This window comes from Lissotriton helveticus, chromosome 1_1 (assembly GCF_964261635.1).
Source record: "Lissotriton helveticus chromosome 1_1, aLisHel1.1, whole genome shotgun sequence".
Classification (NCBI taxonomy): Eukaryota; Metazoa; Chordata; class Amphibia; order Caudata; family Salamandridae; genus Lissotriton; species Lissotriton helveticus.
This window is the reverse complement of record NC_136057.1, coordinates 1,588,010,263-1,588,024,018: the sequence shown is the minus strand read 5'-3', so window position 1 is coordinate 1,588,024,018 and position 13,756 is coordinate 1,588,010,263. Positions and strand designations below refer to the sequence as shown.

General features: G+C 47.4%; 2 protein-coding genes across 2 annotated transcripts in view; one reads left to right on the top strand and one right to left on the bottom strand.

The window, feature by feature from the left end:
- The window catches only part of LOC144828898 (uncharacterized), a 118,427-nt gene extending 110,644 nt beyond the window's left edge, over window positions 1-7,783 (bottom strand). Inside the window, exon 1 of the mRNA XM_078687507.1 lies at window positions 7,618-7,783. Within this exon, the coding sequence (XP_078543633.1) occupies window positions 7,618-7,680 (63 nt within the window). The 5' untranslated portion in view covers window positions 7,681-7,783. The remainder of the gene's footprint in view (window positions 1-7,617) is intronic.
- ITGB7 (integrin subunit beta 7) overlaps window positions 1-13,756 on the top strand; it is an 887,312-nt gene that overhangs the window by 668,040 nt on the left and 205,516 nt on the right. Inside the window, exon 11 of the mRNA XM_078687492.1 lies at window positions 4,141-4,340. Within this exon, the coding sequence (XP_078543618.1) occupies window positions 4,141-4,340 (200 nt within the window). The remainder of the gene's footprint in view (window positions 1-4,140; window positions 4,341-13,756) is intronic.

The window sequence follows — 13,756 nt, the reverse complement described above, 5'->3', positions numbered from 1 at the left end:
TAAGTTGGAAACAAGCCTTGGTTAGTAAAAAGTTACTTTTTCAGAGAGCGACCTCAGCTCTAGTTTCCTTTTCGAGGAAACTGGGTAAGCCTGCTCCAGCAGAGTTGCTAAAAATCTATCACGCAAAGTGTCATAGCGTGGCAACCTATGATGCAGGGGTCTGGGGTTACGCTCCCATCGATACACTTCAAACGGTTGAGAATGGGTTTCTTAAATATCTATTGGCAGTTCCTCAAAGTGCTCCAACGTACGGTTGCCACATCGAGTTGGGTATTGATTATTTGATAGATATTATTAGATGCCAACCGATTTTGCTGTGGCACCGTATATGGACCAAAACACAATGCCATCTAACCTGCTCACTGATAATCGATTGTTTGGCCCTGGCAAACTGGAGTAAAATCCCATGGCTCCTGTACGTGTCCAACTTCCTTAAGGACTTGGACTGTACATCTTATTTCTTAGAACCTTCCATGATGACAGACTTCTCTAGGAAGGACTTGAAAAAATTATGCCTATCCCACCTTAGGGAACTACGTCTTACCAAAGAAATAAGTAAAACCTCAAACGTACAGATCCTATCAGTCCAGACTGCTTCGGGTATTCAACCATACTTAACATTCCATCTAACTATCTATGAAAAATATGTATTAACTAGGTTTCGATTTAATTCTTTCTTCCGCCTAGTTACATTTCCAAAAGAGCAGGACTGGTCACTTAATCCAACGAAATGCCCTTGTGATGGCATATCATCCCAGTCTACGATGCATGTAATACTGTTTTGTAGATACTATGAGCTCCCTCGCAAGCGCTGGATTATTCCCTTACTGCGAAAAATGGGCCTGAGATCATGTCGGCCCGCCTATCTGGCTCTGCAGTTTTTGGATTCCCAATATACTGCTGAATGCGTAGCTTGTTTTTTAAAATCATGTTTAAAAATTCGCTGTAATTCAAATGTCTGCCAATGAATTATTGTTAGCAATGGTTTTAAACGATTCTGTTTTTAAATTGTATTCTGATACTGTGGTTTTTTACTTGTACTGTTTTATCTCTGCACTTTTTATGGTTTCTATGAGATGTAACCGAATAAAAGTTTTTATGATGATGATGGTATTGGCATGGGGTCAGTTAGGAGTAGTAGAGCTGGTGTTTTTTGTATGAACAGGGGGTGTTTATTTTATTTAAAGGAATACAGTTCTGTACCATATGGGTTTGTGTTGTGTTGGTAATTTGTGGATTTGGTAGTGGTATAGGACAGAGTGGTTGCTTGGGTGAGAATGAAGGTGTGATTGTGTGGCAGTAGGGGTAGAAGGGTGTACAAATGCGATTTTTGGGGTGTTGTATAGGTTGTTGAGACGTTGAAATGTGTACAGGGTTTGTTTGTTGTAAATGAGCTATTTGCATTTGCTGAGACCGTGATATTATGTTTGCGTAAGTGGCTGACTTAAGGTGGTGGCTGGTAAATGGAGAAAGGGGCATCTTTTCTGGACTTAAGCCTGGCCAAAACAGTCCCACATATGCAACTGCACTTGTCCTCTATGTCCTTAGCCTCAACACCCAGTCTGAGATGTCGTTAGGTTAAGTAGCCCTAGTGATCAGGTGACCTTGGGCCAATGGCAACCCTATTCCTAAACCCTAGAGCTAATGGGAGTCCTGGCCCTATCAACTAATCACAACCCTAGTGCAAGCAACCAATCAAACCCCAAAACCTAAACATTAGGTCCAAAAGAAACCCTAGCCCTAGGAACCAATCAGAACCCAAGCCATATCAGCCATTCAGAATCCAGACCCTAAGTCCTAGGTTAAAAAGAAACCCTAGCCTTAGCAACCAACTAGAACACAATGGCAACAATCACACTTAAAAAACACTTTTTCGAGCCAAAACTAGTGCTAAATAAATTTTCCAAACACAATTTAAACCACAAAGCAGATTAAGCACTCTTAAAAATACTCTTGTTAGGCTTAGAGTGTATTTTGCCTTTTTAGCTTGTAAAGTGGGTGGGGTGCCTTCCAGTAGCTTAGCACATTTTGGGGGTAAACCAGGAAATACATTTAAACAGTTACAGGTAGAAAAAACACAGCAGTTTAAAATGAAAAATTGCACCAGAACCAAGAGATACATTTGAACAGTCACATGTAGACAAAAAAAGCAGTCATCAGTTTCAAACAAAACACCACAAAGTCTGTGTTTTTACCACCTTCCTTTGTCCTTGCTCACTGTGCTGTTTAGGGCTCAGAGAAGCTGGGGCTGCAAAATGGAGGTGCTGTCTTGGGGTTTCCTCCACAAACTTAAGGACCTGTGCAGGTGTAAGGGGAGTAGTCAGGCATGCTCAGATGCCACCTGTGGGCCAATCATGCTCAAACTGGTGTGTAGGGGGCAAGGAGGTGCTCCTGAAGTCAGAATCTCCTTGGATATATACAGGCTTAATACGCACTTTATAGTTCCTGTTCAACCTTGCAGGTAAGGCTCAAATCTAAAACCACTTAAATACTGCTTTTCGCACACTTTTGGACTCAAGGGGGCATTTTTGCGCTGAGAAATAAATCAAAAAAGAGAATTCCTCTTGAGTAATACAAGCATAATCTTGCAGAATTCTTAGTTAATACCGCATGATTAAGCTACACAGAATTACCCTTAGTTACGACCACCCTAATTTAAACCAAGGAATGGCACTCACTCCTCTTAGTGTAGTTCTAGTGTCTAACTGAGTGTATTTCTGTTCAGCATTTTTTATTGAAACAGAGAACAAAGCTTCTTTTGGGAGTTAAAATGGAAAATACTCATTATTTGACCGCCTATTTATTTCTGCCTAAATCAGCCCCACCGACTGATGGGCAGACATGCATGAGACTCATATTTGGCAATATTTTTAAATTGAGAAGTGGAAGATTTGGAAAAATAAATTGGGGGAATGTATCTTCCCTATTTTCCTATGTGATGCAGAGGCAATTTTAGGTGGGGAGACACCTACTATAACTCAATTTTTTTCATCAAATACCTAGATTCTCCTACCTGAATCGTGTCTATTGTCATGCACGGAAACCTGGCATGCCAAACCTAGATCGTATATACATTTTTATGAATATTTTGTTAATAGATCTTTGTGCTATTTTAATGTATTTTACGCTGGAAAGATCGATATGTACCTTTTTAGCTATAATGTGTTATTATAATTATTTTATATGAGGGAAAAATGTATATATTTTATGAACTTTATATGCGATAGAAATATTGCGAAATAAAAGAATTTTGATTGATTGAAAGTTTCGTGCATATTTGTGAAATGGGACTAAAAGTATAAGCACATCGAATTACCTTTTATTTTTGATACAAAACACAATTTTTTTTTATTGAAGATCCCACGATGGACAACTTTTGACACCACAGTAACGACAACAAAGGCATACAGAACGTATGTTCAGAACATGGTGTAGAAGAGGGAAGCTCTTTCTACTAACAATATCCTACCCATTCTGCTGAGTGAGATCAAACTGAAATCGTAGCTCTCAGAAAAGATCTCACAAAGTCAGTAAAGGATCTCAGCAACAATATCCTAGATTAAAGGAAATTACAAATTCATACATTTCTCACAACTAAGCCATCTTTTTGACAAGGATGCAAATGTTGAAAGAGGAACAGAAGGAATTTACACCACACTTTAAATTCTGTAAGACGGACTCAGAAGAATTAATATCCGTAATACGGTTATTCCTAACACTGCCATTGTAGATAAGCTACAAGAGTATGGCTAATGGTGAAAAATGGTCATGGCATAGTGAAAAGCAAGTTCTTGAAAAGGATCATAAGAAATTATAATACACTGACGACAGTCAAAAAGTTTACATTGTTTCTGGTTTTAACTCACATTCAATAAAGTATTAGTATATTGCAAATATTTAAAGCAAGTCAAGGTAAAGCTTTTTATGCAAAGTAGATTTATCAATCGCTAAGAGAAAGGGAAAATGAAGTTGTAATACATAATTGTTTATTTCACATTGCTGGGCACAAAGGTCAAATTCTATAGGCTATATGCATGCTTGCAATATTCCTTCCTTAGGCTGATATGGCTCTTTATCGGTAAAGCTGGCTCATCTAAGGAGGTTCATCATGCTTTAAACCTCTGTTGTCTATCTGCACAGGTCAAATTCGATGTTAGCGTGCAAGCTCCAGTAGGCCTGTGCCAGCAAGACGTTCAGAGCTTTAAGGTTAAAGTACTCGGATTCAGCGAGGAGCTAAGTGTGGAGGTGAGAATGGTGTGCGACTGTAACTGCCAGGACGAAGAACCTTTCTCAAGAAAGTGCAGCGATGGCAACGGCAACTTCAGCTGTGGAGTCTGCAGGTAATCCCTCCTATATTACTCTTTTCCTCGACCCTGTCTCTGAGCATCAGGATAACTGGCTAATCAATGCACCCGTTTTGATATCCGGAATTTTACCGCTAAAATGCTCATATCATCAGGAAAAAGATGGCAACAATGGAAAACTGAAGCAGTAATATGGACTGCATATTGGTGATTGATTGACAACATGTTCTTGTGTGCATTACATTACATGGTAAGTTGGCACAGGTCTTATATTAAGCTGCCCTAAAGAGGTGTGCTTTTAAAGCCTTTTTAAATGCGGACAACTTGGTTGACTACCTTAAGTGTTGAGACGCTGCATTCCAAAAAGCAGAACAGTGCTCGTTAAACTCTGTAAGGCCGTGGCCCTACCCCCCGATGAATTTTTTTGTGGTGAGCCCCCTCAAACTCAGCCAGATGGTCGGTGTGATGGTAATGCGATGACAAATAAATTGTTCAAATCTGGACCAGCGGAGATTCTACTGTTGCTCTAATGACACAAGTTTGATCTCTTTCCCCTCGCTTCACTCTTCTCTTACGTTCAGTGTCTTCTCTTTTCATTGCCCCTTCACTATCTTGTTCATGGCACTCATCACCCCTCTCCATTCTCAGCTCTTTCAGGAATCATAGAACACTTCCCTTTTCACTAACTGCATCACTTCCCAGATATCCCAGACTGCCCCTCTCTCTCATCACTTTCCACCTCTCGTATCGTCTCCCATAACCCCTCCTATAAGTATCCAACTCACTCATCAGTGTCCACCCTTTCCATCACTGCACACGTCCCCAACACTGTCCAGATCTAGTATAACTCTCCACCAGGCTCTTGTTTCAATAGCCCCTCTTCTGTCAGCCAGTGCCCATCAGAATCCATGTCCCTGACCACTTCACACCTCGCTGTGCACCTCTTCTATCACTGTCCCTTTCCATGCAGTGTCTCCTTCCCACATGTGTCTACCTCTCCTGTTCTTCCCCACCTTTCCCATTGCTGTAGAGTCCTTCGGGATCCGCCTGGTACACAAAATAAGCCTGGGCACCAAAATATAAGTGGTTCCCAGAAGTGATTCAGGTAGCTATAAAATGGTCCATATTTGCAAAATAGGGAAATGTTGAAGCTGCGTATACGTTTTGCAACATATTGGTGACTGCGTGCATTTACGCTTGCTGCAAGCAATGTTTGTGGCAATACCAGAGAAAACGCTGGCCCACCAGACCATAAAACAGGCCCTAAGCAGCCAAATACCCAGCCCAAACATTGGCCTCTCAGGCCAGCCCTTTGGGCACTGCCAGGCTACTCTATCGGTCAGTCCAACCATGGAGCCTTTCATCAAAGTCCACTCGCACAATAATTTACGATCCACAACTTCTTTATTAGCAAAAAAGGCCACTTTATTAAGACAGGTGCATAATATATTTCTCAAAACATCTTACAGATAAATAATAAATCCATTCCCAAACTCATCTTGACATATCTTCAAAACATAACCCCCCAAAATTTGTTGACCCAAGCAAACCCATAAGAACTGTTGAGAGATCCCCCTCGTTTCCTTTTCCATTCCTCGTGAACTGTATACCCACCCTCACCCCTTGGAGGATGGACAATCCCACTCAAGACTGCCCACCCCTCCTGGAAAATTTTTTGCCATCCAGGAAAACCGGAGTTTTTCTGCCCCACCCCTAAAAAGATTTTTTTTTTAAGACTTTCTGCTTGATTACCATATATCATCCTTCCATATTTTTGCAAGTAAATCCCGTAACTCCAGTAAGTAAAATGCTTGGCCTATCTGAGACAAATGTGCCCCATCCTCACGAAAAAGATGCCTCTCAGAACTTTTGCTGTTACTGGGAGATAGAACCGTTATTCCCATGTCCCCACAAAAGACTTTCATGGCTCTATTAAGATTGCGTTGTGACCTTTCCAGTGCTGCGTGGCAGCGCGCTCCCCTCCAATGCAGTTGTGTTATGAATTCTGTCCAAATCACAGTAGTGCCCTCCCAGTTCATTTTGATAACTTCCAGATCTAGTTTCAATAATTTTATTAGAGTCAATCCAGATAAGTCCACCAGGTCATTTTCCCCTAAGTGAAGAACAAGTAAATCAGGAGGGCCCACCTTTGAACCCATCAGGGACAACGTGGGAAACAAACTCCCCCAACGCATTCCCCCTTTTCCTTTCCATACCACCTCATGACTAACACTTGTCAGTCCAAGCGATCTCCCGCTAATCTGTTGCTCAGCATACACAGCACATGCTGCCTCAGTGTCAGTATAAGCCTCAAGCCAGTGTGCCACAATCTCCAGCCTAATAGGAGTATGAGCCCTTTGGTACAAATGGAAATGCCTGGCCTCTTCCCCTCTGACCCCCCCCCCCCCTTCCTTGATCTCCAAATCTCTGACCTGCAAAACATTGTGTGAGGGGATGATTGCCCCCACATTGAGAGCACTCATGCTTGTACCTGCAGAATTGCCTATTGCAAAACCTCTGTTGAAGATCCAACAGGCACCAAATACCGGAGTTTGACCCCTGCCTCCAAACCCCACCCCAGCCTGGGCGGGACGGTATTGAAAGGAGCCGGTAGGAGACCGGCAAGCCACTTGCAGTATGAGTAGGAACGGGCGGCTGAGAAGACACCATCCATTGTAACCACAACTCAGTGTCCACATCTCCCCATGGACAGTCAGTAAAAACACTCATGCGGGCTCTAAACTCTTCATCGTATGACAACCAAGCATAACCATCAAAATAACTCTGGGCTTTCCTTATAATGTCCATGTACTTGAACATCACTATCGCTATATCCTGATGTTTTTCGCAGGAACTGCAAGCATAAATAAGAAACGCCGAAGTCCAATTTACAATCGTTTTCGGGACCCTAGGTCTCCAGACCAACCCCACTCCTCTTCCTTAGAGTCTTCTTCGGCCTGAATGTTGCAATGCAAGAGCTAAAAACATCTACAAATTCATGCCTCCAAATTCTACTTTTGGTCTTATCAGAAAAATGGGAACCGAAGGGCATACCAAACCCCCATGTAAGGAAGTGTGTTGTGAATGTTTTTATCTTCTTCTACTGTGCCTTTGCCATCCTTTTCTGCCTCCATAGCTTCCTGCCCACCTTTGGCAGAGTCACCCCTGACCACCACCACCTCTTGCAAAGGACCTTGCAGCCCAGCCCCAGGAAGAACCTTGCCCAAAACCATCCCCCCCCCAACTCCAATGGATCTTGTCGATTGTCGTGGTTGTCCCCCTTGCTGCCAGACCGACCACCAGTCCTCCTTACCTCTTGGCAACTGAGATGCGCTCTTAATAAAATCCGGACGGTCGTCCTGATGATGATGGACATGTGACGATTCGAGTACAATTGCCTGGTCCGCACTTGACTTCTGCAAAAGACTAAAAACACTGGTTTGCCCCAAGACACCCCTCTTTTTCCCCATGGAAGTCAAACATTTCACCCCACTGTCCCCACAGTCCCCTTCTCTCAGTTCACCTTCCTCAAGGTCATCACTGTCTCTATCAAAGACCAATGGGTCGTCACATCCCCCAACAAATGCCCCGTTTCCCCCAGGAAGTTCCCCATCACCAACCCCTCCATCATGAAATTTCCAATAAATCTTTTTCTTAGCCATTGTTTTATTAGCCTGGGAAGGAAAATCCGCTCGAGATCTACCCCCATCCAAAATTCCCGCTGGTGGAGCCGCGGCGTGCTCAGTCCGTAAAAAACGCTTGCCAGCCGCTTTCCCCTTGGAGGAAACTGACACCTTAACCTTCAAGCCGCTCTGACCTGACTGTTCCTTAGTGCCAGGAGGACCCTCCATACCCACAGATTTGGTACACTGCTCCTCCCCGGCATTGCCGCCACTCCCCACCCACACCCACTGACCACCCCCTAAATCCCGGGAAACCTTAGGACTCGACCCTTCTAGGCAAAAACCTTGTTGCCACCCCACACTGGCAGAGCCATCCAGCTGCCCAAACTCCTGACGTGTGGTAACCCCCTGACGAAACGGTGGCGCCGCGCCTTGCTCCGCACTGAGACCAAGCAGACGTCTGCACTGCCTCTGCCCCCTCTGAAAAACCAGGCTGCTGCAAGAAAACTCCACCACTAGAAGTCAGACCTGACACCAAACCTCCTGGAGCCAGACAACCCCCACCCTGCTGCAAACCCCCTGGTCTCCCTTCATTAAATACCTCCTGAGGCAAAGCTGGGGGGTAGACATATGATGGTGCAGGGGCTGGGCTCAATATTTATTTATTTATGCGTTTTTATATAGCGTGGACTTTACCAGAAGGTGTCAGAGCGCTTCAAAATAGGAACAGTAGTGAAACATGAGGAAACAATTACAAGTGAGCATGTTACAAAAGCAAACGTTACGTTACATAAGGCAATAGTGACAATTGTGCATGTATTGAGCAAACAAAATACCACTAAGGTAGCACCCCCAGGGAATATCATGCCAGGATTCAGTTGTACAGGAGAGGCAGCAGGGTCCTGCAACTGGCAGTGTTCCACATTCTCCACACCAGCGCACTTGGCCCTCCTGCCTCCAAAACTCTTTTTGCCAATTGCATTAAACCATCCAGAGATACCTCCCCGCAGCCTCCCCACCCCGTGCCAAAAACCACCCCTCCTCCCTCCCACCGCAGCGCGCTGCGCGTCAGCTGAGGCACAAGCGTTTACACATACCTGCCGAGTCTCTATGACAGATGCAGGGGAGGGGGGGTTGAGTGGCTGCTCCTGCTCGATGTCTTCAGCCCGTGCATGCACCAGGGCCTGACTGTTCACGCCCTCCTCTGGGAATACTCGGTGAAATGCATGCAGCCACTGCATTAAATAAACAAGCATTTACAATCCAATGGTTTCGCCTTTGGAAAAGTTAGAGCTATTGGCATTGCTCACACACAGAGCCCCACACACAAATACACACACACAGAGCCGGACACACACACACAGAGCCGGACACACACAAACAGAGCCGGACACACACACACAGAGCCAGACACACACACACAGAGCCAGACACACACACACAGCGCCAGACACACACACACAGAGCCAGACACACACACACAGAGCCAGACACACACACACACACAGAGCCAGACACACACACACACACAGAGCCAGACACACACACACACACACAGAGCCAGACACACACACACACACAGAGCCAGACACACACACACACAGAGCCAGACACACACACACACAGAGCCAGACACACACACACAGAGCCAGACACACACACACACAGAGCCAGAGACACACACACAGAGCCAGACACACACACACACAGAGCCAGACACACACACACACGCAGAGCCAGACACACACACACACACAGAGCCAGACACACACACACACACACAGAGCCAGACACACACACACAGAGCCAGACACACACACGCAGAGCCAGAAACACACACACAGAGCCAGACACACACACACAGAGTGTGATGCAGCTAAAAGGCTAACTCCAAGGCCAGAGTCTTTTTCCTGCGACTGACCTAGCAGATTGGCACCAGCCGGTTCCAAATTGTGACTCAAAGAATGTTCAGGAGTTCTGCAATTCTAGGTGCTAAATGGGATCAAACAAGACCAACGGACATGAAGTGTTCTTGTATTAGGAGATCGTCATACCTGCTCTGGTTGATATATGTTCACAATAGATATTGTTCCTCATGGGGGGTCGGAGCTAGCTCGCAACCATGGAGGCTGCTTGAGCTGAGTGCTCCCTCCCCGCTTCCGACATTATCCTGACAAATATCCTGATGATAGAAGTGACCTGATCGATGCTGCAGGCTAAATCGGTGCTCTAGAGGGTTTGGGCGAGCGGAGATCGCAATTTCGGACACCCGCTGCGACTGGAGGGGCAGCGGTAGACTGCGAGGCCTGAGCGCGCCGCGAGCCGTTGGGCGGTGACTGAGGCGGGCTGCTAGGCACGAGGAGAGCTGCAGACCATCCTGGACGGCGGGGCTCCGCTGCTGAAGACCCTGGCGCCGGGGATTCGCGGCTGGCGGATCGGCCGGTCTCCCCTCTAGCTGCGAGTAAGTGGGAAGAGCGAGGCTGACTGCCGGGTGCCTCTGCCTACGGCGACGTCATCTACGTGAGCGCCCGGCTTCGGCTGGGCCTGCGGACCCCCGACACTGATCGAGGCCCTGCAAACTGGGAAAGCTTTGAGGGTCGAGGGGCCCTCCAGTTGCCGGGTGCGACCCCCGTTGCCCCCCTCCTCCCCCCCGGAGTGTTAGAGCGGCGGCCTTCCTGCCCTGACGGATTACACCGGGCGGGCTGACCGGGAGGTACGGCGGTGCTGAGAGGCGCCTTTAACGGTCTGGCGGTGCATCGATGGGCCTTCATGGCTACTGCTGCCATTTGCTGTGGCGCTAGAGAGTGAGACAGTGGACTCGAGGACTTGCCCGGCCTTCCCCATGTGGGGGCCCCCTATGGTCTACAGAACTGTGGAGAGCAGCCTGCTTGGAGGTGAGCCTGAGCGATAGCGAGGGAGAGCCTTGCCCATTCCGACTTTGAGAGAGCGCTGTGCTTCTGCTCCGGGGCCGTCCCTAACACACTCTGCTTGCTGTGACGACCCAGGGATTAATTTATAGATCTTCGGGACACGCGATTGACTCCATGTGGCCTGCGACCTAAAAACTATGGATTGTGCCGACTACACCTCCGAATGTTTCCGAGGAGGCTGTGATGTAAGGTGCCGAGCGATGGGCCAATCCCAGCGCGGCCCTGAGGCGAGCCCCTCCGATGACGTCAGAGCTCCTTGACCAATCGGTGCGCGGCTCCCGAGTGCCAGCAGCCTATCAGAGCACGGCTCCTGCATGCCAGCCACCAATAAGCTAGCTGCCCCTTCGGTTTGGTCTCCGTGGCTCTGGGGGCGGGACAGCACACGGACAGCGGGAGGGGGGCGGGGAGGCACACTGAGGGGGCGGGAATAGCTCCAGAAACAAATCACTTTAAGTGAAAGGGGAGGGAACGGAAAAAACGGGAGGGGGGCGGGTACGAACAGCGGGAGGGGAACGGCGCATGGACAGCGGGAGGGGGGGGCGGGAAAGAAACGGACAGCGGGAGGTGGGTGGGGCGGGAAAGGAACGCACTCACCTGGACTTCTTCCGTCGGCATAATGACGGACACAAACACCCAAAAAAAAACGAAACTCCGCCCACCGCCCGATGACTACACAGAGGGAACGCCCAGGGAAAAAATCTCGGGAACGCCCCCGAATCTGGTCCGGCCTTGACGGACAGATCTCTGTTCCAATGGCTAGCCTCCATTTATGGAGCTAGCCAATGGAACAGAGGGCGTATTCCAAGAGTCCCTTACTGAAGACTAGAGATTTCTCTGGGTGCGGAGCTAACGCTCCGTGCCCCAGGCGAAACCTAAAAATCCCTGCGCCGCCTTCCTCTTCCAACGTGAGAGACCCACCCTGGCCTCACCCCGGACCCCAGGAATCCTGTCTGACAAAAAGAAATGCCCTTTCCTCCCGCCACCCTCAGGCACAATGAAATTCCTGCCCCCTCCGGGCCTCAATAAGTAAACTACCCCGCACGCCCACTATCCTTCTAATTAAAAACCTAAAGCACCTGGTGGCCATTCGAACTGTGCGAATCAACCCAGGGGGAGAACGACTCGCGCTCAGCTCCCCCTGGGTCCCCCCTCCTCTGTCACTGCACCTTCCAAATGAAAGCTCTCCTTTACTGCCAATATCCTCTGGTTACTGCTAGTTTCTGCTGTCAAATTTCACCTCCCTATCACACCCACTCTTTGTTCTTAGTCCTTTTCCTCATCATGTCACTTTCCCTCTTCTATCACTCACTGTATGTCACTCTTGCATCCTCTCTGCCTCTTGCCTCTGACCTCGCTCCCATCACTGACCCTTCACCTGCAAATTCCCCCTCTTATTGCTGTCCACCATTCTTTTCACTTCCTCTCCCCTGTTACATTCCCAACTCCAACCAACATACCGGAAAGTTTATTAGTGTTGGGGTAGATGTGGTCTAACATGTGTCTAACTTCCTCTTCAGTGCTATCAGCCTTTCAGAGGATGAATTAACTCCCTAGGTTTTCCTGTATTACACTAAAAGAAGCCACTATCAGGGCCGGCGCTAGGCATGGGCAGTGTGGGCAGCTGCCCAGGGCCTGGCACTCTGCCTGCCAGGATGGGGCCCCCCACAATGGCAATTAACACCCCACTAGTCCTCGTGTATTTCTGCAGATCAGAGTGAAAGAAATGCTTCACAAACGGGCTCATGGGAGGAACCCCCCTCCTGGGGCCTCTAAGGGATGGTGTGGGAAGGCCTAGGGGAGGGTACACCTCTCAGGCAGCCAGTTCAGAGACTCGGCAGGGCGCCCATTGTCAGCACTTTAGCCCACACAGGTTTAACTCAGCCCCCAAGCAATTCTCACACCTTCAGTTCGAAATGGGCTGTACAAGAGTTGCTTGGGGTGGCTGAGAAGAGGAGCTGCGGCCCAAGTGGAGTCTGCACAAAGCAGCTTCCCCGAGATCAGTAATTGTCACTTATGTAGATTTCAGGGGCCTCCCACATTCCCTTTTGCCCAGGGCCCCGAAAATCCTAGGACCGGCCCTGGCCACTATATTTGAACTGTGACCTGTCATCTTGCAACTCATCTATTATCAGCCCTCCTCAACCCTTTACCTAAACGCTGCTATTGAGGTCAGCATGGAACGTTTCCTCAGAACTAGAACAACTGCTCTTTAAAAAAGCCGAAAACAAGCTTAACTCACGCAATGATGGTGAAAAACCTATCACTGTCATTGCTTGGTAGTCACTGTAAAAAAAATCTTTTTAACAGGCACTGTGGATGCTTCCAATCCACTTAAATGGTTTTAAAATTGACTCTGGCCTGCATGTTTCTTTGTTGTGGGACTCTCATGCCCCCTTAATATAGCACCATGTCCCACAGAGGAACAATCAACAGTGTGCAGTCCTCTGCCCTCAAATAAAGCTCTAGCAACGTTTTTTTTAGTTTTTTTATTCCTGGAAGTACACAGCACTTATTTGTCTTGAATGCTGAGGTTTCTAAGTAATTGAGAAGAGAGAGGGGTGTATCCAGAAATTTGGGAACCAGAGGGTGGATGCCTTTTAACACTGAACAATCCAGTTTTTCCAAGTTCGGTCTAAAAGTAATTTAGAGCAAATACTTCTAGTTTGACAGACATAGGACTTCTGTTTTTGATGGACTGGCTACTACGCCAAAAATACGGTGGACTTCTCTGTCAGTCAAAATCACAGTTCGTTCCACTGCTCTATTTACAGTCAATGGAGCTATCAAGCTTACAAGGCGGAGCCTACAATTGCTTTACTGGAGGAAACATTTGACCAACACCCCAACTGACATTGGGCCATCGGCCAAAGTACCACAAACCATTTAGGGCAGACATTCC